Raw genomic sequence first — 23,746 nt, forward strand, 5'->3', positions numbered from 1 at the left:
CAAAAGCTGAACTTTATGTACCCATGAAGCTTTTAATCATCCCACATGATGATAAAAGAAAAAAAAGGAAGTCTTCCACTTTTTCTTAAATTCCAGTTTCTTTGGGCTGTGCTCAGGGCTAAATATCAAATTATGCTTGGTCAGTTAAGAAGGTCAGTGTGTTCCTTTTATACAAATAAAGCACAGTTTATCAAATTAATACAATATGGGTTAACGTTATCCCCCACACTCCTCTGACAGATTAAACACACCGTGTCTGTGTCTGATTAAAATTTGGGTTTCCATATTCATTGTACTACTCCAAATGAGAAGGGAAATCGAATGACTCGCTGAAGCAGTACACATCAGTAAAAGAGCCGAGGCTGCCTCTGCAGACACGGAAGTGCTCGTCAGCAAGTCAGAAATAGTCTCGCTCTCACCACGCAGTGACATTATTGAGATGCCATATTTCGTTGTAGAGAATGTGAAGAAAGCCAGACCCAGGCCCAAATACACCCGCATGTAGGCAGGACGTGACTGACACCTTGTGGACAATCTTTTGCATGATTATTATAGATGAATACTGAATTACAGAGGATTGAAAGTCATTTTAATATGTGCACCGCATACAAGCCCAATTCCATCCACTGAAACCTTTTTCTAATAATCTCTGTAATAATAGCAAATAAAACTCTTCATATTTCTTTTTCCCACTTTCTTCTTCTGCAAGGAAGTTTAATAAGCACATTCTGAAAAAATTCACAATTAATAAGCTATCTGCTTTTTAAAATGATGATCAGGAACCTAAGATCTCATATCTGATATGTGTCACGGACTCTAGTGTAAGTCCAAGGACAGCAACACAGACTCCTTACGCTTAAACTGTAACACATGAAGCCATAAAGAAAACAGAAAACGCAATGAAAGCTGAACATGAAGCACTTTCATTAATTCATACAAAATTTGCAGTAAATAAAAAATAAAACAAAATAAAATAAAAAGGTGTTATATGGCAGTATGGCATGCCAGGGTGCCTGTCAGGTAGAGAGGCTCTAAGATCGATGAAGATTCAGATCTCAGACTCTCAGATGAAAGTAAAACTCACTGCTCCTCACTGCTCACAGATGCTTCATCTCTGTTCATGTTTCACATTTTGCAAAGCCCTCCAGTGGGTCGAATTGGATCCTTTGTTCAGCCAGGTCTGGCTCCCTGGCCTTATGTTTAACATCTCTGCCCTATTTCACGTTTCAGCATTAGTATATTATTCAAGGAAACTGCTGAGGGGTTTAAAGCAGCAATACATTTTAATATAACTATTTCCAACGCAGCGTTTTATTATTTATGTGACACATTTAAACGTTCTCTTTTTTGCTCTTAAAACGAGACAAACTTAACCCCTCTGACACCCAGATGTCTATTTATAAAGCTGGATCACCCTCCCACCCATCACTCTTACCGGTCCGGCATTACGTCATTGGGACACACAGTTTGTGTGCACACTGGGAAATTTGAGGCGAATCATGCGTCTGCAGGAAACACCGGTCAGACTGCCTTTTGTCTGCATATGATCCGCTTTTGGTTTATAGCCTCTAAACACATAAAAGCAGCAGAGGGGCAAAAACACACAGCAGGCTGATAGGCGGGACTTCCTCCTGGCATAACTCAGCTAGTCGGGCTGTTTATCTCGTCGTGCAGCGCAGGGATCGAGCCAGTGCAGGATCTGATAACAAGGTAAGCCCGTTGACAGCAGCGGGGTTTGGCGTGTTTCTCAGTTTGTGCATGTAGTCTGCCTCGTTGTCGCTCCATCCGCTGCACTCGTTGCTGTGCGTGGTTATTGTTGCAATCAGAACTGCGCGTTTTTTTTAGCTGTTAGCAATGCAGCACAAAGGCTAAAACACGGGATCTGTTATAATGTAGCGGACTGTCGGGAGGTTCACTTTAATTCGTCTGGATGTGAGTGTCTCTCTGATGTGTCGCCGTTGTGATATCCTCAGCTCGCCACATTTCCAATGACATCTTTGCTGTCATGAACTGAAATATCTAAATGTCGTTTTTATTATTATTTTATCATTTACGTTGTTATTTAAATCAATTTTCTCAATTAATTTCTGCATTGTTTTCATAACCAGCTTAGTGTAATGTATACATATATTTTTTATAATTTGTTTAATTAAGCCATTAGTTTTATTATTATTAATTAGTGATGCAAGTTCCAAGGAGGCATTTTCAGCTGTTTGTTTGATTCGGCCAAAAGTTCAAAACCCAGAGATCTGTTATTATGTAGAACAGCCCTCACATGTGCAAATGTGTGTTTCTTTTGCGTGATTGATTTCCTAACTTTACTCTACTAATATTTTAATATATAAATCTGGGTAATCAGTAAATGTTGCCTTTGCATTCGTAAACTTTACGGGGCTCAGCCCCTTAAGGGTTAGGGTAATTATCATAATGTCATGCATAGAGTGCGTTGCAGTTAATATTAATGTCACCGTTCAACCCATGTTCATTGACATGAATCCTGTTAAATGCTGATATTTATATCAATTAATATGTTCTATTTAGAATGTGAAATTGTGGACAAAGCAGAAGTTACCTCAGCTTTGTAACTTTTCTTGACTTGCCTTCATGTCCACTCTAACCTGTTTTATTTTGCTCTCTGCTGTCTTCATCCAACGCTTTCTCCTTCTCACCTTCCCCATCCACCTCTCAGTCTTTGTGTTGTCACCAAAAAGTAAATGGAACAGTGAAGCTGAATTTATCATCCAATAAAAAGCTGATTTACGTCACGTTACAACAATATTCTAATTAAATACTTGCTGCCACTGGCTGTTGACAGTCAACACTCTTCTGACGAGCTCTCTGGAGCTCTGCTGTACTGTAAACAAACAATGAGACTCAATTCAACCAGAACAGGAAACTAATAAAGCAGATCAGCTACGTGGTTGGCAAATAGCGGCTTATTGCTTAGAAAGCTGAAATTAGTTAATAAATCAGGTGGTCTAGCCTCCAGTAGCTAATGTTTTTGATGCTGTTTAGAGAAGAAATATGCATAGGCAAACAATTTTCACATCACAGCAGTGACCCTTCATTACTGGAACAATTTGAACTTTCCCTTGTTAATGTTTCATTTGCATATGAAATTACATCTTTGCCTTCTTTCAGCTGCAGCAACGCAAAATCTTAATTGTTAACAAAAAGCGACGCTGCAGCACCTCTGTGTGCGAACACTGGGCATTTAAACTGTTTTTAATGGTCACCTGTACTGTCTCCAATAGACAAGTTGAGAGGAAAAAATAAAATGCATACAGTCATTAAGGAAGGTAAAATGATGCCCTCAATGTTTTTGAACATTTTCACAAACTAGCTCACAGCTTCTTGTAAAAAAACAAATGTCTGTGTAGGCTTGTATCAGAAAACCTATAATGGAATATGGATGTGTCTGTGATTGGTTAGTATCCAATCTAATCTGTCAGGCTTTAGTTGAAACCACACGTAGTTCCTCCAAAACTAGATTAGCAGACGGTACTTTTATATTGATGAGGAAGTGCACTAGATGAATAAAACAGTAAGTGCAGCTGATCAGATAATGTTGGAAGTTGGGTCTGCATTATCATACGATTTTCTAACTTTGTATGGATTAAATAATTTATCTATGATTTCAGTAAAAACCATAGATAATCATAGATTAATAACAGGTTATAGACTTAGAGGGGTTAAATGCTGGCTGTAGTCATTAATGTGTTGTTTTTTCGTAGGCTGTTTCGTCAGACTGCACACTATGCTCTGCTACTTGTTGCGAAGAGGCCACAGTCCTCTGCTCTGCCTCTGGGCCCTGCTTCTGCCTCTGGCATCCCTCGATCGCCCAAGCCACCGTGGAAGTAGGGACTACCTTGTAACGGAGCGGCCCAAGCTGCTGCTCGTGTCCTTTGACGGCTTCCGTTGGGACTACATTGACCGTGTTCCAACGCCTAACTTCCGCAGCATCATGGACACAGGGGTGAAAGTGGAGTTTGTGGAGAATGCTTACATCACCAAAACCTTCACTAATCATTACAGCTTAGTGACGGGGCTTTATGCCGAGACGCATGGCATTGTGGCTAATGAGATGTACGACCCTGTTCTGAACCGGTCCTTCTCCATGGAGACGGACAGTGTTTATGATTCACGGTGGTGGGAGGAGGCTGTGCCCATCTGGGTGACCATCCAGAAAGCTGGAGGACGGAGCGGGGCAGCGATGTGGCCCGGGTCTGATGTCAAAATCCACAACATGTACCCTACTCAGTACCTCCCCTACAACGCCTCAGTCTCCTTTGAAACCAGAGTGGAACGGATTATTGAGTGGTTCTCTGCACCAGAAGCTGAGGCGGTGGACTTTGGAGTTCTGTACTGGGAGGAGCCTGACGAGAGCGGGCACAACCTTGGACCTCAGAGTTCCTTAATGGACGTAGTCATCGCGTGGATTGATGAGAAGCTCGGCTTCCTTATAAACAAGCTAAAGGAGGCAGGGTTGTATGACCGAGTGAACCTCATAGTGACCAGTGACCATGGGATGGCTCAGCTTTCTCCTGAGAAGATCATAGAACTGGATGAGTACGTGAGCAGAGACCTGTACACCTGGGTGGATAAGAGTCCAGTGGTGGGAATCCTGCCCAACGAAGGTATAAACCGTAATGTTTTTGGAAATTCATTCACTTTCCTCTTCACCACCATCATGCTTGTATATTAAATATGAAGCTGCAGCTGTAAATGAACTTTATCTGGCCAAAAAAGGGAAAGTGGATGTGCAGGACTGACCTAAACATTATCAGTTTAGTTAACAGTTCATACCACAGACAATCCTCCATGATGACCAAGGTTTACATCACAAACTTAATTTTTATTAAATTTGATCCAAAACCAGTGACTGAGCCATTTTCCCCCATAGACTTCTACAGGACCGGAAGTGATCGCCATCTGGTGGCCTTCATATAGAATGGAGGCTTAAGGCATTTCTGCACTTGCTCAATTTTTCTGACCTAGAAACTATAGTCATCTTATATTCATCCTGTCTGTAACTGTAGGGTATGTCCATCTTTTATATACAGTTGCTGCTTTTCAGTTAATCTCTAAAGTATTGAACTTTTGTTCCTCATGAGCCGCCGTTCATAAATCAGAATTTGCAGCCTCTATAAAGATTTTCTGCTACCGCTCGTTATGTGTCCTTCAGGGAAACTCGACGAGGTGTATAATCTGCTGGTGGATGCAAACCCGAACATGGTGGTGTACAAGAAGGAGGAGATTCCCCAGCACTACCATTATCAGCACAACACAAGGATCATGCCCATCGTCATAGAGGCCAAAGAAGGCTGGACCATCATGCAGAACAGGACCGGACCCTTCATGCGTACGTTTTCGCACATCACAAAGCTCTGCTGAGTCGTTACTGTGCACATTAAACAGGTTTTGTCAGTTTGTTTTAGCAGCAGCCTTTTTTCTGCTCTAATAATAGCTTCACAGAAGGTTTATTTCAGTCACTGAACCAGCGCTTGGTTTAGAGCAGCTGTAATTAACAAAGAAAGCTGGATATGCTTTCCCTTAGGACCAGCAAGAGTGTGTTTGAGTTAAAAAGTGTGTGTGTGTGTGTGTATGGATGGGTTTGGAGGCTTTTATTGCATTAACTCTAAGTGCAATCATTTTTTCCTAATACAAAACCTACTGAGCATCACCTCCTCAGATTAGAGCGTTCAGACCCATGTGTCATGGAGGCAGAGTGTCTTTTCACCAGCTAATGTCACTGCTTAATTCCTCCTCGCTGCTTGAAGGCTTGTTAATGAGTGAAATGACCAGGTGGAGCCTGCGGCTGGAAAGAAAACTAGCAGACTTTCAGTCTTCAGGGACAAAGCGATGTGAGACTGCTTAGATACACATGTGTGTATTATGATGCTTTCCTGCTATAACAAAGTTTTTGAGAGGGAGCGATATGCATTCATGACTAAAACATGTCTCTTCCCGTGCAGCAGTGGCCCCTTCTGTTTCTCAGTGCATCACAGAGCGCTGCGGAGTAATGCAATACAAATAACACTGCAGCTCCACAAACCCAGTCATTCTTCTTTGTTTACATCAATTGAAAGAAAATGTGCTCTGCGTTTCTTGGTATTCCATTATATGTCTGTCTCTATTTATTTGGCATTTGCCTTTATTAGATACTGCAGCGGGAGACATTTTATACATCCATATTTAGTTGCTAGCAGCATTCCGCCGGCTGATTGCTGCACTTCTGTGCTCATTCCTTGCGACATCGATCAGTGGAATGGGATTACAGCACTGGTAGAATTGCTAATGTTCTTGCATGCGCGCGCACGTGTGTGTAGTTGTGCATGTTTACAAAACAAAAATATAGAGGAAAGAAATGTCGACCAGGCAACGTTGGGGATCGGAAATCTCCGCGGGGTATCTTTAAGGTAAGATTTATGGCAGACCCTGGACCTGCTCGAATGGCCGTTAAACCCTCTGAAGCTGCCGTCGCAGCAGCGCTGATAGAGTGTATTGATTTTTACTCACAGCGCGCTGAGAGAATCACGTCAGATCTTCTGGATGTAATAGCACTGATAAATTTGAGGAGCGGCTGTTAGCCTGTCTAAGCTTTCATGTAAGGTCTTTGTGTTTTGTGATTTCATTTTCAGTTTTTGTTTGGGCTGCGCTGTGATTGATTTAGCCTTATCCCGTCTGCTGAGGCAAGTCGTTTTGGCAGTAAATCATCAGGTAGAGCTGCGGCGCCAGGTCCCATAAATCTGGAAACAAAACGAGCGGTCTGTGATTTATGGGATGTGAAAACCAGATATAGATGTATAAAAGGTCTATTAGCAACAGAATAATAATTTACATCAAAGATTTCCACCTTCTTATGCAAATGTTTTTGTCTTTTTTTTCATCTCCAGTGGGAAACCATGGCTATAACAACAGCTTACGTAGCATGCAGCCTGTGTTCGTGGCTCGTGGGCCGGCCTTTCGTGAGAATTACGTCAAATCCTCCATGCGCTCCGTTGACCTTTACCCTCTCATGTGCCACATCCTGTCCATCCGCCCTATGCCGAACAACGGCTCCCTCTCGAATGTTCAGGACCTCCTGTCCATAGAGCCCACTGTGACCACGCCGGTCCCGCCTCACCCTCCCGTTCCCCCTCCGGGCACCGGGTACTCCTGCGCCCCCATCGTGGGCTCGTTCCTCGGTGTGGTTTTGGTGCTGGGCTTCCTAGTGGTCTACGTCATACTAGTGACACTCAAACAGCGGCCCTCGAGAAAACACAGGAGCTGGGAGATGTCGCAGCCTTTACTGCAAGAGGATTTGCACCTGTAGCTTGAGAGTGGAAAGAGAGGCAGACGTAAAAGAAGAGGAGGTATTCCTCCTCCCAAGGTACTCCCACATCCAGAAGCATCCCCTGAATGCCTCCCTTACATCACTAAATGCCGTTGTGCTGCTCTTGTTATTCACTGAAGATCAAGGAAATGTACCCTCCCACTCGTGCGTAGGGGTACGTCTGGTGTAAGGGAAACGTCCCGGGCGTGCTTCTGGTTTGGGTTTATTCAGAATAATTGGTTTCTTAGTGGCTTTGCTTTGATTGTGAATTCTACCTAATAGCGTCTAACATTTTCATTGTCACTTTATGAGTAAAGATGCAAAAGTATACGTGAAGTTTGAGCCTGTGATTGTAAAAGGGTGAGCTTTTGGTGGCCAAGCCTGTGACACGGATGATATCGAGGTATCAGTATGCTCAAATCCCACTAAAGCTGTTCTTTTCCAAGGTGGGGTGTAAAAATCTTGTAATGGTGCGTACCTTCAGACAATCTTACCTTGTTGGAATTTATAATGTAACACTCATTAGCTTGTTGGGAAGCTGTGCCATGAGCACAGAAGGTCAAACGAGTAACTTTTTGGAAAGCCTACTGACACCTTTCTCATCCTGACAGTGAGAGTCGTCTTCAGTCCGTTTGCTTTGACATTTTCAAATCTATGCAAAACAGATTTGTATGTCATAAAGTGAAAAAGGGATCTGGTGAGATTTTTTTTTTTTTTTTTTTTTTTTTCCGTCACCACCTGTTCTTCTTGTGGTCTGAGCACTGAATAAGATGTTACTTTGAACTACAAATGCTGTGATTAATCTAAAGTATTCCAAACTGTTCGTTTTAAGCACTTGACTGTGGTCAGTGTTACTTCTGAATGTTAACTGGAACCACTAAAGTCTCACTCTTCGTGCCAAGCTACTGCTCATACGTGTAGGTCATTCCATGAGCTAATCACTTCAGTAGTCAGTTACCATTTGCCTTTGAACTTAACCGAGAACATCTCTCGAACGTGTGCAGTTGTTTGTGCGTCTGTCCTTTTTTTGTGTGTGTCAGGAGGGCTTTTTTTTTCTTCCAGTGTAAGATGATTGTGTAGTGCCCTTCCATTCATATGTCTGCTGTCATTACCATGGTCATTTGTTGGTGAAATGTGAAGTGCAATTGCTATTGGTCAGTATTTGTGTTAGGAGTTTTAAGGGTTCTGTTTGGTTGAGAAGACTATTTCGAGCATGACTTGCGAGAGCTGTTCCCATAATTTGCACTACAGGATTGAAATGAAACTGAATGAAGGGGCAGTAGCTGGAAGCTTCTAGGTCATGTATAATTTGCACTTCTAGTTTGTAGTTGCTGTTTGAAATGACGAAAAAAGATAGGTGCCTCTTGCTTAAAAGCTTTTTAAGTAGCATAATCGGAGAGAGAGGTAGAAGACTAGAATTATAATCTGCAGATTAAATACTATCATTTTTTTCCAGCGTCTTTTAAGAAAGAATTGGTTCAATTTCAATTTTCTCCTTTTTGCTTTTCGACGCACTGACTTTACCCGTGCCCGAAAATGACAGACATCACTGTGATATATACTTTTTACAAAATTTAAATTCATAAATTGAGAGCATTTATATGAAATTGTTAATTTTCTGAGAATTGTGTTGTTTTATGACGGAAAAGTGTTGTCTGATAATTTTCCCCTAACTTGTTGACAGAGAAGTGAAATGTATCCTTGCTATATTCCAAAAACGATTTATTTGAAGTTTTTAAGAAAAGAAAGAATATTAGATGAAGCTGATCTCAGTTTGTTACTACCTTGGATTAAAATTGTGGATATTTAATATCATTTACAAATTAACTATCTTTGCCATATTGAAGCAAATAATGAGTCTTCTGGAAATAAAGGGACTAATGTGAAAATAACTGTGTTTGTTGATTATTATTATTATTATTATTATTATTATTATTATTTTTAACCCTTGTGTTCGAGGCCCAGATCTTTACATTTTTTCTCTTAGTCCACAAAAATTTAAATTTTGTAGTAATCTGTCATTCTTCAGAAATGCAGCTAAATATTGTAAAGTGTGATGCATTTAAGGAACAAAAAAATAAATAAGAGCAGCACGGTGGTTAGCACTGTTGCCGCACAGCAAGAGTTCAATTCCACCATCAGGCCGGGGTCTTTCTGTGTGGAGTTTGCATGTTCTCCCCGTGTTTGCGTGGGTTCCTTCCGGGTATTCTGGCTTCCTCCCACCGTCCAAAGACATGCAGCTTGTGGGGACAGGTTAATTGATTAATCCAAATTGCCCATAGGTGTGAATGTGAGCGTGAATGGTTGTCTGTCCCTGCGACAGACTGGCGACCTGTCCAGGGTGTACCCCGCCTCTCACCCTATGACAGCTGGGATCGGCTCCAGCGCCCCCTGCAACCCTGAAAAGGATAAGAGGAAGCGAATGGATTGGAAAATAAATGGAAAAAAAAAAAAATCAGTCACTTAGTTGAACCATAAGATTCCCCTTTTTCAGACTGGAGTATAACTGTGCATGCAATCATGCCTACCTTTTCCATTTCTTTGAAAAAAATAGTGATGAGGACGGTTTTGTAATTTTAATAATTTGGAATTAAAAAAATATTCTCACCCTGCAAAGAACATCCACCAAAGGAAGCTCAGCAGTATCGTGATACCATCTTTTAACCTTTTAAAGTTGGGTTTTATTGTTCATCAATAACACAGATTCACCTCAGTAAGTAACACAGACTCTTTGCCTTAACAAAACTTCCTTCCTGTATTTTCCAATGGGTGAAGATAACATCTAATAGATGTCAAACTCATTTTATATCAAGGGGCACATACAGCACACTTTAATCCTAAGTGGGTAACCGGTGGAACTCCCCTTTCTGTCAGTATAAAGAGGTTTAATTACACATTTAATCCCTGAACGTAATAAAAAGACGACAGTATGTCTCAGTCATTCCACATGACAAAGAAATGCTGGTGCAGTAAATGAAAGACACGTGTCAGCATCACCGTTTGAGCTGAAACTGCAAGAAATAAATACAGAAAAACTGGAAAACTCATTAAAATACATTTGACTGTCTGAAATTTTAAGCCCTCTTTTCTGCACCCATCCAGTGGATGTGTGTTTCTAAGTTACTGGCCACAAACAAAGCTTGCACCTCTGTCATCTTATAATCATTACAGTACCCACTATCCCCCTCTTTTCTATCTTACTGTCAGCCGCAGGGTGGAGGAAACCTGGCAAGGTGCATTTACACAGATTTTACGTAAGCAAGTCTAGAAAATGCACAAGGGCTCTACAGCTTATCAACCTTGCAAAGGTCCCAGAAGATTAAGTCATCGTGTTCTGATTTAAAGTTCTGAAAGGTTTTCGGTGTTTATGTGCTGCTCTCTGTCCTTGCAAGCCATCACATTTAAAACCGGAATATCCGTGAAGGGGCACAGTCCTCCGCTTTTACGCTATCCACTCGTTAACTTGCAGGATCAAAGGTCTTTTATAAGTTATCACTGGAATTTGCTCAGTGCGCTCAGTCAGTGAGTCAGAGGCAGGCACACGGTGTGAAAACACTGACCACTCCAGCACTACTCCTCCACTTTCAACTTCAAGGTCTGCTGCCAGACATGGACAACATCTATGAAACACTAGATCACGAAGATGTGCCCGCAGGACGCGATCGCGTCGAGCCCAAATATGAGAACTCGGGTGAGGCGAGGGAGCAGCTGTACAGCGAGGTGCTGGTCCACAGGCCGTCTCAGGAGGAAGACCGCAGCTCCCCGGATTACATGGAGATCAGGGAAGGGGGCAAACACAGCGACTCCTCTTCTTCATCCAGCGACGACGAGGACGCTAAAGCGAGAAAGGAAAAAGTGGAGCCCCAGCCTGCGGTGGAAGTGGAGGCACAGGTGCAGGAGGTGAGTGGTGAGGCGCACAACGGATCCAGGCGCTCATCCTCCTCCTCAGATTCATCCGCCTCACCCGGAGATCCTTGCGACGACCCGCCGTTTCAGAGGAAGATCCAGGAAGAGGATAACGCCGAGGATGGGATGATGATGGCCTACAGCCACCCTAAAACTGACCCCGAGCCGCAGGAGTCTGTCGACTACACGCTTAAAACTCTGGAAAGTGTCTCTTTGGATGAAAGCAGCTCTGCGCCAGCTGATCCCAACCAGCCTAACATCGCCCTGTACATTAAGGTGAGACATATGTTATACTATATAAAAAGAGCTCTGCAGGGTTGATCCAGGCATCAACAATACACAGCCTCAGGGTTCAGCATGAGCCTTCAGGCGCGTGGAATTTCACTTCCTTGCACAAAAGAAGGCTCTGAGGCCAAGTAGAGCATCCTTTTGAAGAGACTCTCATCATTTGCTCCTGTGCATATTATATTATATTATATTATATTATAGAAATGATAATTCACCTCATTAGACGTCCATGTGGTTACTAGTTAAGTCTAAATAGTTATATTTAAATATAAGTGTTACTAAGCTGTGTATATTTAGAACAATGCATGTTTAAAAGAATAGTGCATAAGCAGTGATTTCTTTGTATCCAAATCTTTGTGTGTGACTTTAATCACTCTGCTGTAATAATTAACTTGTTCGCGTTAAGGTCACAGGAACCAGGGGTGAACTCTACGCTTGAGCAAATCCGTCTGTGTGTTTTGTTGCTTTTTGGTGATACCTGCTCTGGTGAGTGTACTATCAGTTAATGCAGGGGTCACTTTGCTGATTAGGCTGCTGGCATCAAGTCAGTGAAAGTCATGAAATGGGTAATGGCAACAGGCTGTTTTGTTTTTTTCTTTTATTTTAAAATTGCCTTGTCTCCCTGTAGCGTGAAGCATTGTTGGGTGAGACGGTGAATGAGTTTGATTCCAGCTGTGTTACATGTCATAATCTTCCTCGCCCACACGTTTCCTGTTTCCCTGTTTACTCCACCATAAAACCAAAAAGGTGATTATGACAAGGAGAATAGAAAACACCAGACAGCTTTTCAAGAATAATAATGTTTTGTCTTTAAAAAAAAAAACACATTTCAAGAACCCTACAAAAAAAATTGCATCTAGTTCAGAGTGCACAGTTTTTGTCTGAGCTGCTCCTTCTTCCTCGGTGAGCTGGAACGACATTGGCAGGATCTGAAAGCTCATCGCAGTCTACACACTTAACACACTCAGTGTACAAAACTACATTATATCACAATTATGATAAATATGCAGGATAGTTCACCCCCGAAGACCGTAGGAGACGACAGACGTGATAACATCCTCAGCCCCTTCAAGAAAAACACCCCACCCTCTATCCTTTATGTGTCTTTCCGTGGGTGCGTTTCCCAACAGTTTAATCATCAACAATGGCCATAAACTTAACACGAGCTCCATCATAAAAGTAGGAAGGTGAGTTATGAGGTCACGTCTCTGAGGGGAAAATTTAAAATGAAACCTCCACAGTCAGATAAAGTGGGCTGTCCTAGGCTATCAACAGTATCGCTAACATGCACTTTTACTGGCTCTGTCACTGTTTTTGTGCGATAAGACCTTTTCACATAACTGCAACTGTCCAAGACTCTTCAGCAGTTCTGGCTCGTGCGTATACGCTGTTCACACACTCCCTGTCACCTCAGTTCCGGAAAGAGACAATTCTCTGTAGCCGTTTGATGTTTATGGTGAATGATTAGCCCAGCGAGTCACTGATTTGAACTTCCCTTTGTTTCAAAGGGATCGAAACGCCAAGGCCATATCTTAGAAACCACTAATGGTCCCATTATTATTGATTTAAATTACTGATTTAGAAATCCATGACAAGAAAAGAAGACATTCTGGTCGATACTTTTACTCGAGTTAGATTAAAAACTGTACAGTTTCTGTGACTGCACACTAAATGTAAGGCTGGAAAAAAGGGGAAACCGTTAGTGTGATTCAGCACTAACCTCCTTTGTCCATGTTTAAGTCCATTTGTTGAAAGAATTACAAGCTACAGGTGATAAGAGTCTTGGTGGTGGAAATTTGAAAAAATCTTCTCATCTAGACTTTATTATTATTATTCTTTTTTAAAATGAATATAAATCCAGTTGTGACATATTTTTGGTATCCTCAGCTCGTTATTATGGATAGTCCTCCCTCATTTTGGTGCTGTTCACTCAGTAACTTTGCAAATAAACTAACTAAGACCTAAAATAACACATTCAGACACTGTTCAAGATTTTCCATCCTGAACTCTGATAATGAGCACCTTCTTCCTCTGCAGCTCCCTTTTAATTGGTTTGTGCTGCAAGTTGGTACACCAGCCAGGAGAGGGAGCTGCTCTATAAATAGAAACAGTTAAAACGTTTCTCTCCAGCTGAGCCATCTGTCTCCTCTTTGCTGTTTTCATCAAACTTTCTTTCTCGGATCTATCTCTCATAAGCCACACACACACACACACAAACACACACACTACTCAGTTTCCATGTGTCAAATGTACCTGCTTTTTTTAAAATTATTTTTGTGGCCTCTTTCTGCAAACAAATGCAAATTTTTGCCTTAAAACCGCAGCCGTGCATCAATAATTTAGAGAGGAATCTTCTCTAGTCTGCTGCTGGTGATCAAATATAACCTGCCAGAGTCAAACACATGTGAACATGAATTAAATATAAATGCTGCTGCACAACTACTCGGTAAGTGATGGACTGACAGCCTCAGAAACTCAAAGTGACGCAAATAGTGTCCCATTTTTTGGCAATGTTGTCAGATGGGGAGAATATATTATTGATGGTTTGGGTGTTCAGGAAGTGTTTCATCAGTTTGGCAAAAAATAATACAATAAAACATTTAATAGTGGAAAATATTGAAAAATAAGAATGTGTCAGCTGTGGGGCAGAGAGATAAGGGAGTAAGTGCTGCCTGTGATGCGATTTTGATGTCAGGTTTGGTTGCAGTGGTGGGAAGAGAGACACGGGGCTCCACCCCCTCTGCTATAGACTGACACCTGTTTTCCACTTTGTGTCAGTGACATCTAATGCTGCCCTCCATCTGTGTCTAAATCAGAGCACAGGGCTGTGACTATCACCTGGACCGACTTTCAGCCTCACCCAGGAGACACAAACGGAGCAGAAAACTGCCTTTACAGCTGCAAACGGTGGTGAAGGTGAAGGGAACAGAACTTCCTTAGGTGTGAGAGAGGATAACCTCAGAGAAGATAAAAGTTTCTCCTCCTTTTTTTTGTCTTTCCAGAAGATGTAGAGCTCCAAGGATAAAAAAGGACACATAGTTTAAAAAAAGTAAAAGAAAAAGGAATCATGTCTGATGAAGACAGAGACCCTGATATTGAACTTTTTGTAAAGGTAAGATAGACACAAAACTATGGCTGCAGTGAAGGTTTTGATAACATTTGAGGGACCAAGTATTGCCTGAATTTCTCAAATGAGCATCGCTGCGTGTTATGGAGCAGTTGCGTAACCCAATAGCGGAGGTAGAGTTACAGCAGCACCAGCAAGCACCCCGACCCAGGATGGTTGTGACAGTGATACCGAAGCTGCTTGTTGATGGTGAGAAGCTCACATCAGGCCATGCAGTGGTACTGTTACTTCAGTCCACACTTTTTCAGGGAGGACTGTGCTATGCAATCAGTCTCGAGAATCTGTCTAATGTCTCAGATGTAAAACAGACATTGCATTCCTGAGTTGAAATCTGCAGTATTCAGCAGCAGCAAAGATGTTGGTAGAAACATGACTTCCAGGGGATGAACAACTTTTATGATCTTTGTTTTTTGGGGGCAAACTTTTAAAGTACCTTATAATGCTATACCTGAAGTTTCTATGTTCCAGTAACAAATGAAAATGAACGTTAATGCAGACAACTACCCAAATACATCTCTGGAAGAATTTCAAGTGGTGAGGCTTGCTTGTTCAAGGACCTTTCAAAAAGATGTTTTATATAAGATAGCATGTAGGGTGGAAACTTTGAAACAGGTAATAATAAAGTGGAAAAAAAATGACAACAGTTTGAAGGTGGTACCATCAGTGGACACAGCAGTGGTGTTTTGTTCTCTATAAAAAGCTTTACTTCAGGTCCGCTGAGGAATCACACAGGCAGATGGATACACCTGAGGCAGGTGGAAAAGCTAACATGCTGCCTGGATGCACAGTTCTAATTAGCTGGTGAGAAGTCTGACTTTCTGCAGGCACTTCGGAGGTCAACTAATTAACTTTTAGGCCTTTATCTTTGATTTAGTTTCTAAACTGTCATTTTCTTTCAATAAATCCTAATTAAACACAAACTGTATTAATATATATAGAGAGTGACTACAATCCTAATATAATAATTTATTCATCGTGCTACGATCTACATGGATCTGATGGCTGGAGAACTATCATGCTCCACCCCACATACAGGAATTAGCCTATAAACGGTGACTATCGGGGGTTATAGGAGTCTTACGTGCACCAGAGGGATCAATCTTAGCAGTTTTAATCTTCGTATGCCTTTTAGAAATTACAGTATTATTCTGTGAATGACTGTAGTATCAATGTTTTCAGTTAATATGTCAGAACCCCATTTATGAATTCTTTGTTAAAAAGCAGGCTTAGGCAAACTAAGGACGCCAAAACCCAGTTATAGTTATAGCATAACACAGCATGTGATGGATCGTATGACGTGAGAGCCCCCAACAGTCATCATCTGATCACTCAGCAGCTCCATGCTCTCACGTTCCTCGGGCCTAGTGGTCTAGCTGTGTGTGGCAGCTTTTGTGCTCTGTGTTCTAGATGTTGATTGGCGATTATTTGAGGCCAGTGTATTGTGTTACCACCATGCGACTGAGCCTGGCCATAACAATACACAGACAGCACTGAGAGCATCAATGGCTGGCGTCCATACAGTTGGCTCAGCTACTTTGAGCCTGACGGCCCTTTTATTTCTGGTCTTTGCTAGGAGCTGTTTACTGATGATGGACGTCTGTGGTGAATGTCAAAATATTTTTTAACGTCGTTGCAGTAACTTCTTTTTTTGAAGGGATTGTTTGTGTGTCCAATTATTTGTTATACTGGCCATTCAAAGGTTTTAGTGACATAAATAGTGAAATAGCATGCAATGAAGTTCATCTGCCGTTCTAATAACTTTAATGTGGTCAATGGTCACACTTGTCATGTAATGACCGGGACGTCATTGCACTCACATATTTGTTATGTGTTGTGGGCTTGTGTGCGTCTGCAGGTCTGCAGGTCGAACGCTGCTCTCTGTGCCCCAGGGGCCAATGAACCTGCTTATCAGAATCACCATGTATAATTCAGAAGGTTCACTGGATCAGATGTCACCGTTTGTGCTCCTCTGAGTATCCGTGCATGCCGACACATAATATCAGTGCATGTACACAAGCATATGATAGGAAGGAAGTGATTCTGTGTAGCTTTGTCTTCATCAGAAAATAAATAAATAAAAATACAACGTTTAAAGAGAAAAGCAGTGAACAGGTGAATCAAATCAAACCCGTTACCTGATTTAAATGTGGCCTAGCTCATGTTCGACAGCACATTCTCTCCCATATCAGGACAATGTGCCCTGCTACTTTTTAGATCTTTCGGTGGATGTCCTCTTGCATTCGTGTCTCTACTATGCACGTTGTGGTGGTGCGTTAGGACCACATAAACCTCCTGCATTTCTCTGTACGGGTAGATGATGGAACCCTGGCACATTATGCCCATTTTAACTCGTTCATTCAGTATCATCTTCTCATACACATCTGTGCTGCTGCAATCTGCATGGCTGCTATTTCTAGATTACTATGCAGAAGTTTTCGTCAGGCTCCACTTGCACTTGTGCCTCAGCAGTGCACATTGAATCTCCTCTAGTGTGTCGAAACAGTGATTATTCAGCTTGATCTTTATTTACAGGAAGTGAGCAAAGCGGTAGGTATCTCAGTCTAGTGTGTCGTCCAGGTAGTGAAGAAAATTGTGTTGGAGCAGACAGAAAATTTCCTGTGCTGTCTGTGCACTCTGAGCAGGCATGAGACAACTTGCTGACAAGCACCGCAGTTCATCCTCCAAACATGTTTTGCGCCAGTTTGAGACAGAAGTTGATTTGAGGTCTGTGGTGAAACTGCAGAGCACACAGTTTAAGTGGTCAGAAGGGGACTTCCAGGGAGCAAACTAAAAATAGCACACGTGGCTGAGAACATGACCTTGAACGTGAGAATGGCCAAGAGTAAATCAGGCCAGGTTTTTAACTTTTAAGGACCTTCTCTCAGAGCTTTTTGATCAAAGCACAAGCGTACTGTCAAAAATCAACAACCTTGGGCACTGTTGATACACTGCTCACAGGCACTCGTATGGTCAGCATCTGCAAAATAACAGCTACTTTAAATTCATCCAGTTCATTCAATTAATTTGTCATGAATAGTGGCCATCTCAAGACCCTATCATTAAAAATATTAGGGTGTGAAACAGCAATCCCCTGTGAGCAAACACCCACTGACAGTGGGGAGGAAGAAACCTCTGACTTAACCAGACTGAAGGAGGTGCCTGGAGCCACGCGGCACGAGTGGGTGGGTTACGGTTGGGAACAACACAACAGACAATCCAGAGAGAAATACTAAGTGCAAAAGTGCAGCTTCAGAAAACAGAGACGTGTGCAGAAAGGTACAGGGAGACAAAAACATAGACGACAGCACAGAGAAGACACGGTGTTAATGGCCTGTAATAAATGCATATACAGGAAGAGAGGAAAGGAGATCCAGTAAGTGTATACTGCACTGACTGTGTAAATACTGACGTTATCGAACCTACTGTAAAAGTTTAAGTATTGTTACTTAAACTTAAGTGCACTGGTAATAATTAGCCAGTCATGTCTTACATAATTATTGAAATTATCACTGGTTATTTTTCTTCTAAGTGTTCAAAGTGGTTATATCTGATAGCTGTTATGTATTAATATAATAAAAAAGAAACAGGATGTTTCCTTCACCGTGCTCGTCCACTTGGGAAAGTAAATATGTTGGGCATTTTTTTGGCCTTCAGACAATAATTCTGATTGCTACAAGTATGCAGTTCACATCAGATAATAACACGTGCACAGACGGTAGGTTTAGTTTGACTCTGTCCTTATCACGAATCTGTCACAATGACCTATTTATGTGTGCTTATGTAATGTTATATGTTACTTATTGGAACAACTATATCAGGTAAAGAGTGAGTTAACACTTATCGCTTAAGATAACAGGAGACTTATCCCTGTTAGTAGCAAGGTTGTTACATTGTTACCAAAGGGTCATGTACTTGCTTCCCACAGCTGAATTAGAGAAACAAGATGTAAGTCTTTTCATCCTTTGTCTGCTTCCAGGCGGGCAGCGATGGAGAAAGCATCGGCAACTGTCCCTTCTCTCAGCGCCTCTTCATGATCCTCTGGCTCAAAGGAGTCATGTTCAACGTCACGACCGTCGACCTCAAGAGGTGAGGTTACAAAAAGCCAAGTTTGCAAACATGAAAACAAAACGTGCTAACGTCGCCCCTCACGACATTCTGCTTTCTCCGCGTGTGTCTTCTGCAGGAAGCCGGCAGATCTGCACAACCTGGCTCCAGGGACGCACCCTCCTTTCCTGACCTTCGAAGGAGAGGTCAAGACAGACGTCAACAAGATTGAAGAGTTTCTTGAGGAGACACTCTGTCCTCCAAAGTAATTCAACTAGAGGGTTTTTCATAACAGAGTATCAGATTATACCACCAACTACACACATCCTGGTTTGGCTGGATTTATTTCACTTCAGCAGCATTGCTGAAAGAACAGGAAACTCTTTAGTCCAGTAAAAGAGTGCTGGATCTGATGAAGGCTGACGTTAACAGAGATTACTGTTTATAGCTGCTGCAAATCTATTTTGAGTTGATATACAGTATAATGTAAGTGTCCCAGGTATGTGTTTTTGCACTTTTAATTCCTAAATGCAAAATCTTTAACACTCTACATCCAAAGCTTTATTGACAAAATCTGATTGGGGTAATTTTAGTAAAAGAGCCTAAGAGGGTTCTTGTTGTTGTTATTCCAGTAAAAATGACCAGAGTCAGCGTGTGAGCGTTTGCAGAGAAAAATGTCAGATTAACTAAATCTTTATTTTATTGCCTGTAAAGTTTTTTACATTATAAACCGACCTCAGTGTGAGAAGCTCAAGGGGCGAGTAGCCAGCTTGGTGAGAGTGTGTAACATGTTTGGAGTGTGAGCTGAGTTTCAGCCCAGGTGTTAATGCTATCCAGATGGTTTGGTCTGACTGGGTCTCTGACTGCCTCTCCTGCCCCTGTCCCCCCATCCACTCAGGTATCCCAGACTGGCTGCCAAGCACAGAGAGTCCAATACAGCTGGAAACGACATCTTTGCCAAGTTCTCAGCCTACATCAAGAACACCAAACCAGAAGCCAACGCTGGTGGGCTGCTTATTTCATGCCATTTACATTCACACATGTACATGTGCAACGGAACAAGATGAAATCATGCGGGAGTGATTCATCAAATCCTCCACTAGGTGGTAGCAGAGTCCACTTTTTAGGCATGAGCTCATGCCGTTTGCTTTGCTGCCACCTAGTGAGGTTAGCGCCACACGTGTTCCGTCACCTTTTAAAGGTGTTGTATCTGTGCGTTTTAGCTCTAGAGAAAGGTTTAACCAAAGCCCTGAAGAAGCTGGATGACTACCTTAACAACCCATTGCCAGATGAGATCGATGCAAACAGCATGGAGGAGGAGAAGGGCTCCAACCGATGCTTCCTGGATGGGAACGAGTTCACTCTGGCAGACTGCAACCTCCTGCCCAAACTCTACATAGTGAAGGTAAAGAAATATGGCATGAGAGGAAAATTATTGAGGGGCAGTAATTAGTGGTGGTGATTCTACAGCTGCGTTGCCCTTCAACAATCATTCTCTACCGGCCCCTTATTATTCTCAGATGAGATTTTCATATCGGTACTTTGAGCAATCCAGATCCTATTATCTGTTAAAGTTAGACGTGTGTTTTTCCAAGTAACCTTTAAAGCACACACCAGTTTATCCAAGTTCAAACCACCTTATGAGGTCGGTTTCTGCAATATTGGACTTTGTTAAAAAGTTTCATACATTTTCACGGGCTAAACAAGTTTTCCAGTCTACAGTAAGGTTCACAGAAGTTGTCATATCAAGCTGTTCCTCTATTAAAGCCGGTGATAAATAAACACTTTGATATATCAAAACCAGATTTAGTACATGGATTTTGAACTCCATTTTGATAATGAATTCAGTGTTTTGCTGCATTTGAGTAATAAAGGCTGTGGTAATAAACCTAATATGTGCTTGATGATGATGATGATGATGATGATGATGATGATGATGATGTGTTTGCCTTAAATTGGTGTCTGGTAACACCCGGGGAGGTCCCAAGCAGTATTACAGTTAACTAAAACGAAATGTCAACGTACATTATAGTTTAAGTTATAACAGAAACTAGAGACTATAAATAAATGAAAATTAACTGAAACAATGTGTATTTAAAAAGAAAGAAAGAATTGAAGTCAAATAAAACTATGCAGTCAAAAATCGTCAACAATATGGTCAAATCTGTCAACAGCCTGCCTGAGGGTGTCTACATGACTGCGAGCCAACTCCCTCCACAAATGTTGCATTTGTATTCAATTTTGTGCCACAGGAATACATGAATGATTTAAAAAAAAGACTAAAACTAACACTGGAACTAATAAAAACTAAACTAAAACAAGTAAATCTATTCTGGAAACCAGCAGGATCTGAAAAGAAAGTAAAAAGGAAAAAAGGAAAAGACTGAAAATGTCAAGCAACTCTGCCCCCAAGGTGTGTTTAAGTTAGGTTTGCTCTTGACTTTGTCTTCCACAGCCACAATTTTTAAAAATTAGATTTTTAGATTTAAAAAAATAGTTTTCTATTTTCTTAATTAAGGGGAAAAAAACTATCTTGAATTTGTTATTTGGGGCATTTAGTATCCATATGTCAAATTATTAGTAGCTAAAGGTTATACTGCTAAATCCCATTTTTAGTCCAGGAGGACACAACAAAATGTAAGAACACAAATTCCCTTTAAAAGTTTTTTGTTTTAAACTAAAACTACAATTTTTAACAAGAGCAGGTCCTTTCTACGGTGGGTTAATATATCAGGCAGATAAGCATTCACCACTGGAGGAAAGTATCTAATGAATCTAACCGGCATGTCCTGCTCCTGCAGAGCTGACTTACTTAATGCTTCATTGGTTTTGCAGTGGAAGTGGTTCTGACTTACCTTTTGGATGCAGAGCACAGACGATATACAGAGTATTGCTGAAAGGCATTAATTCTTACATTCACGAGCTAAAAAAAAAGCATAAATGTTATTAGTTTTGTTTCAAAATGGCAAACTGGAACACCTCATCCAAAAAACATACCTCCTGGAAGGTGCTGAAGATATCAGCTCGAGTCTGAATGAACGGGGTAGTTTAGTTATCGCCTTGCATTCTCTCCTAGGTTGTTGCTAAGAAATACCGCAACTACGACATCCCAGCGGAAATGTCGGGGGTGTGGCGCTACCTGAACAACGCCTCCACGCGTGACGAGTTCACCAACACCTGTGCTGCTGACACTGAGATCGAGACCGCCTACAAAGACGTGGCGAGGAGACTGGCCAAGTAGCCTGACCTGAGCGCAAGGAAAAATAAACCGGCAACACACATCATAAAGAAAACATCCCCCATGAACGTAACACGCGACTGTCCTTTGTGAGATCCTCGTCTGTCATAATAAACAAGTCCGATGTCTTTGTTTCAGCTCCAGATGTGGATGGACTTTAGCTACTCGGTGCACAGTGTGTATGGTATTTCAATCACCTCGGCAGAGACACGGCAAAGCAGAAGTGGAGCAGAAGATAAATCAAACACATTTAACGTGATTCGCATTTCAAAGCCAGGTTCCAACGTTGCTGCTGTGAGACTTCTGACATAACTCTTTTCGCTCAAATGTGATTGTGTCTGTCTGTATTTATTCCTCATAACACAAAGCTCCCTTTCATACCTACTCTACCGCACGGCCAAACATTTTACTAGCTGCTGATGTCGAGGTCGTTCACTTTATTTATTCCCGAGCCCACATAAGTCTAGTCTGACTCCAGTGTTTATTATCGGGCTCTGGCTCCTGGGGAGACACCTTGATTCATCTATGATTGATGATTGATGCTAATTGTTTGCTGAATATGACTGTTCCACTCTGCAGTTTCATTTTCAGTTCATTACTGTGGGTGTTGCTGTAGTTTCTTTTTCTTTTCTAATGCTTCTGAAAATTTGATGTAAAGGCAAAAAATATATATATTTTATTCAAATATATGCTCGACAAAAAGAACAAATGTACCTAATATGGGCATTAAAAGTTTAGAACGAGGCTTGTTTCTGAACTGCTTGCATGCGTGAATGTCTTTCAAACCAATTCGGAGCCTTCGGAAATATGAAAACTCCACAGATACGTGGCTTTATTTGGAAGTATGAGAAATCCATGCCAATGTCACTGATGGATTCATTCTGAAAAATGTATTGCAGCCAGAGCTGGGACGTTTGTTTTGCCTCAAGCTATTAGTGTTCAGTCTCGAGTATTGATTTTGTCTTAAGTTACGCATGATATTATAAATGGAGAGAGTATTTATTTAGCAGCCCCAATCAGGCCTGATTAGCCAGAGCCATTAGTGCTGCGATGAAAAGCGTCTTCCAGGCCAGGTCCGCGATGGTCAGGAGCCCTGCCCTCCAGCCCTTCATCAGAAAGACATTTCCTCCTCTCTGAGGACTTCATCAACATCCGCAGCCTAAAAGTTAAAGTTCAAAAGTTTCATTGTCTAGCAGAGAACAGAGAAATTTGTCTCGGGGCTTATCGTCTTTGGCTTGCTGTCGGGCTTGCAACTATAGCGCGACTTCCTTGAAGAACCATAAGGCTCTTGTGTGGTTTGGACAAACACATGATATGAAACTGGAGCATGATGACTGAAAGGCTTTCTCATTGCAAAGCTCTACAAATAAAATAATATTTTCACAGATCTGCTTCTGCCTTTTCTTTTCTTTTCCAGCTAAGGTAATCAATCAACATCCACGCTCGCAGGTTGTCAGGAAGGGGAAGGCTGAGCAAGTCTCTCTGGGTGATAGTGAAGGTGCTGGAGGGGAGACTGGATCCCGGTTCTGAAAAAGGGTTAAAGTGTGCAGTACTGAGTTGATCAAATCCAGTGGTGCAGGTCTGTTTCTCTATCCATAACAGAGAAAGAAAGAAGGGGGGAGAGAGAGTGATGACCGTTGACAGGCTTAAATAGAGGCTTCCATGCCAGGGATCAAACGCCATCCCTCTTCTCCACTCTCTCATTAAGACGGAAAACCCGAGCGCCGCCATCCGATCTGTCTCCATTTTTCCTCAAAGGAGTCTAACTTGAAAGATCTGCGCCTGTCGGATTTACAATGGTGGGCGAGTGGTGTTTACTGAGACGCGG

General features: G+C 41.8%; 1 protein-coding gene across 1 annotated transcript; it reads left to right on the top strand.

The window, feature by feature from the left end:
- The first annotated feature begins 1,488 nt into the window (after positions 1 to 1,488).
- Positions 1,489 to 23,287, top strand: LOC308397055 (uncharacterized protein). The gene is made up of 11 exons (XM_080882776.1): positions 1,489 to 1,710; positions 3,735 to 4,637; positions 5,186 to 5,362; positions 6,897 to 7,311; positions 10,523 to 10,548; positions 10,785 to 11,497; positions 18,613 to 18,722; positions 18,820 to 18,945; positions 19,579 to 19,685; positions 19,904 to 20,085; positions 21,757 to 23,287. Exons 2-11 carry the CDS (start codon positions 3,758 to 3,760, stop codon positions 21,919 to 21,921), a joined length of 2,901 nt encoding a protein of 966 aa, XP_080738902.1. The 5' UTR covers positions 1,489 to 1,710; positions 3,735 to 3,757; the 3' UTR covers positions 21,922 to 23,287.
- The last annotated feature ends 459 nt before the right edge of the window (positions 23,288 to 23,746 follow it).

Source organism: Rhamphochromis sp. 'chilingali' (genome assembly GCF_963969265.1).
Source record: "Rhamphochromis sp. 'chilingali' genome assembly, chromosome: 5".
Classification (NCBI taxonomy): Eukaryota; Metazoa; Chordata; class Actinopteri; order Cichliformes; family Cichlidae; genus Rhamphochromis; species Rhamphochromis sp. 'chilingali'.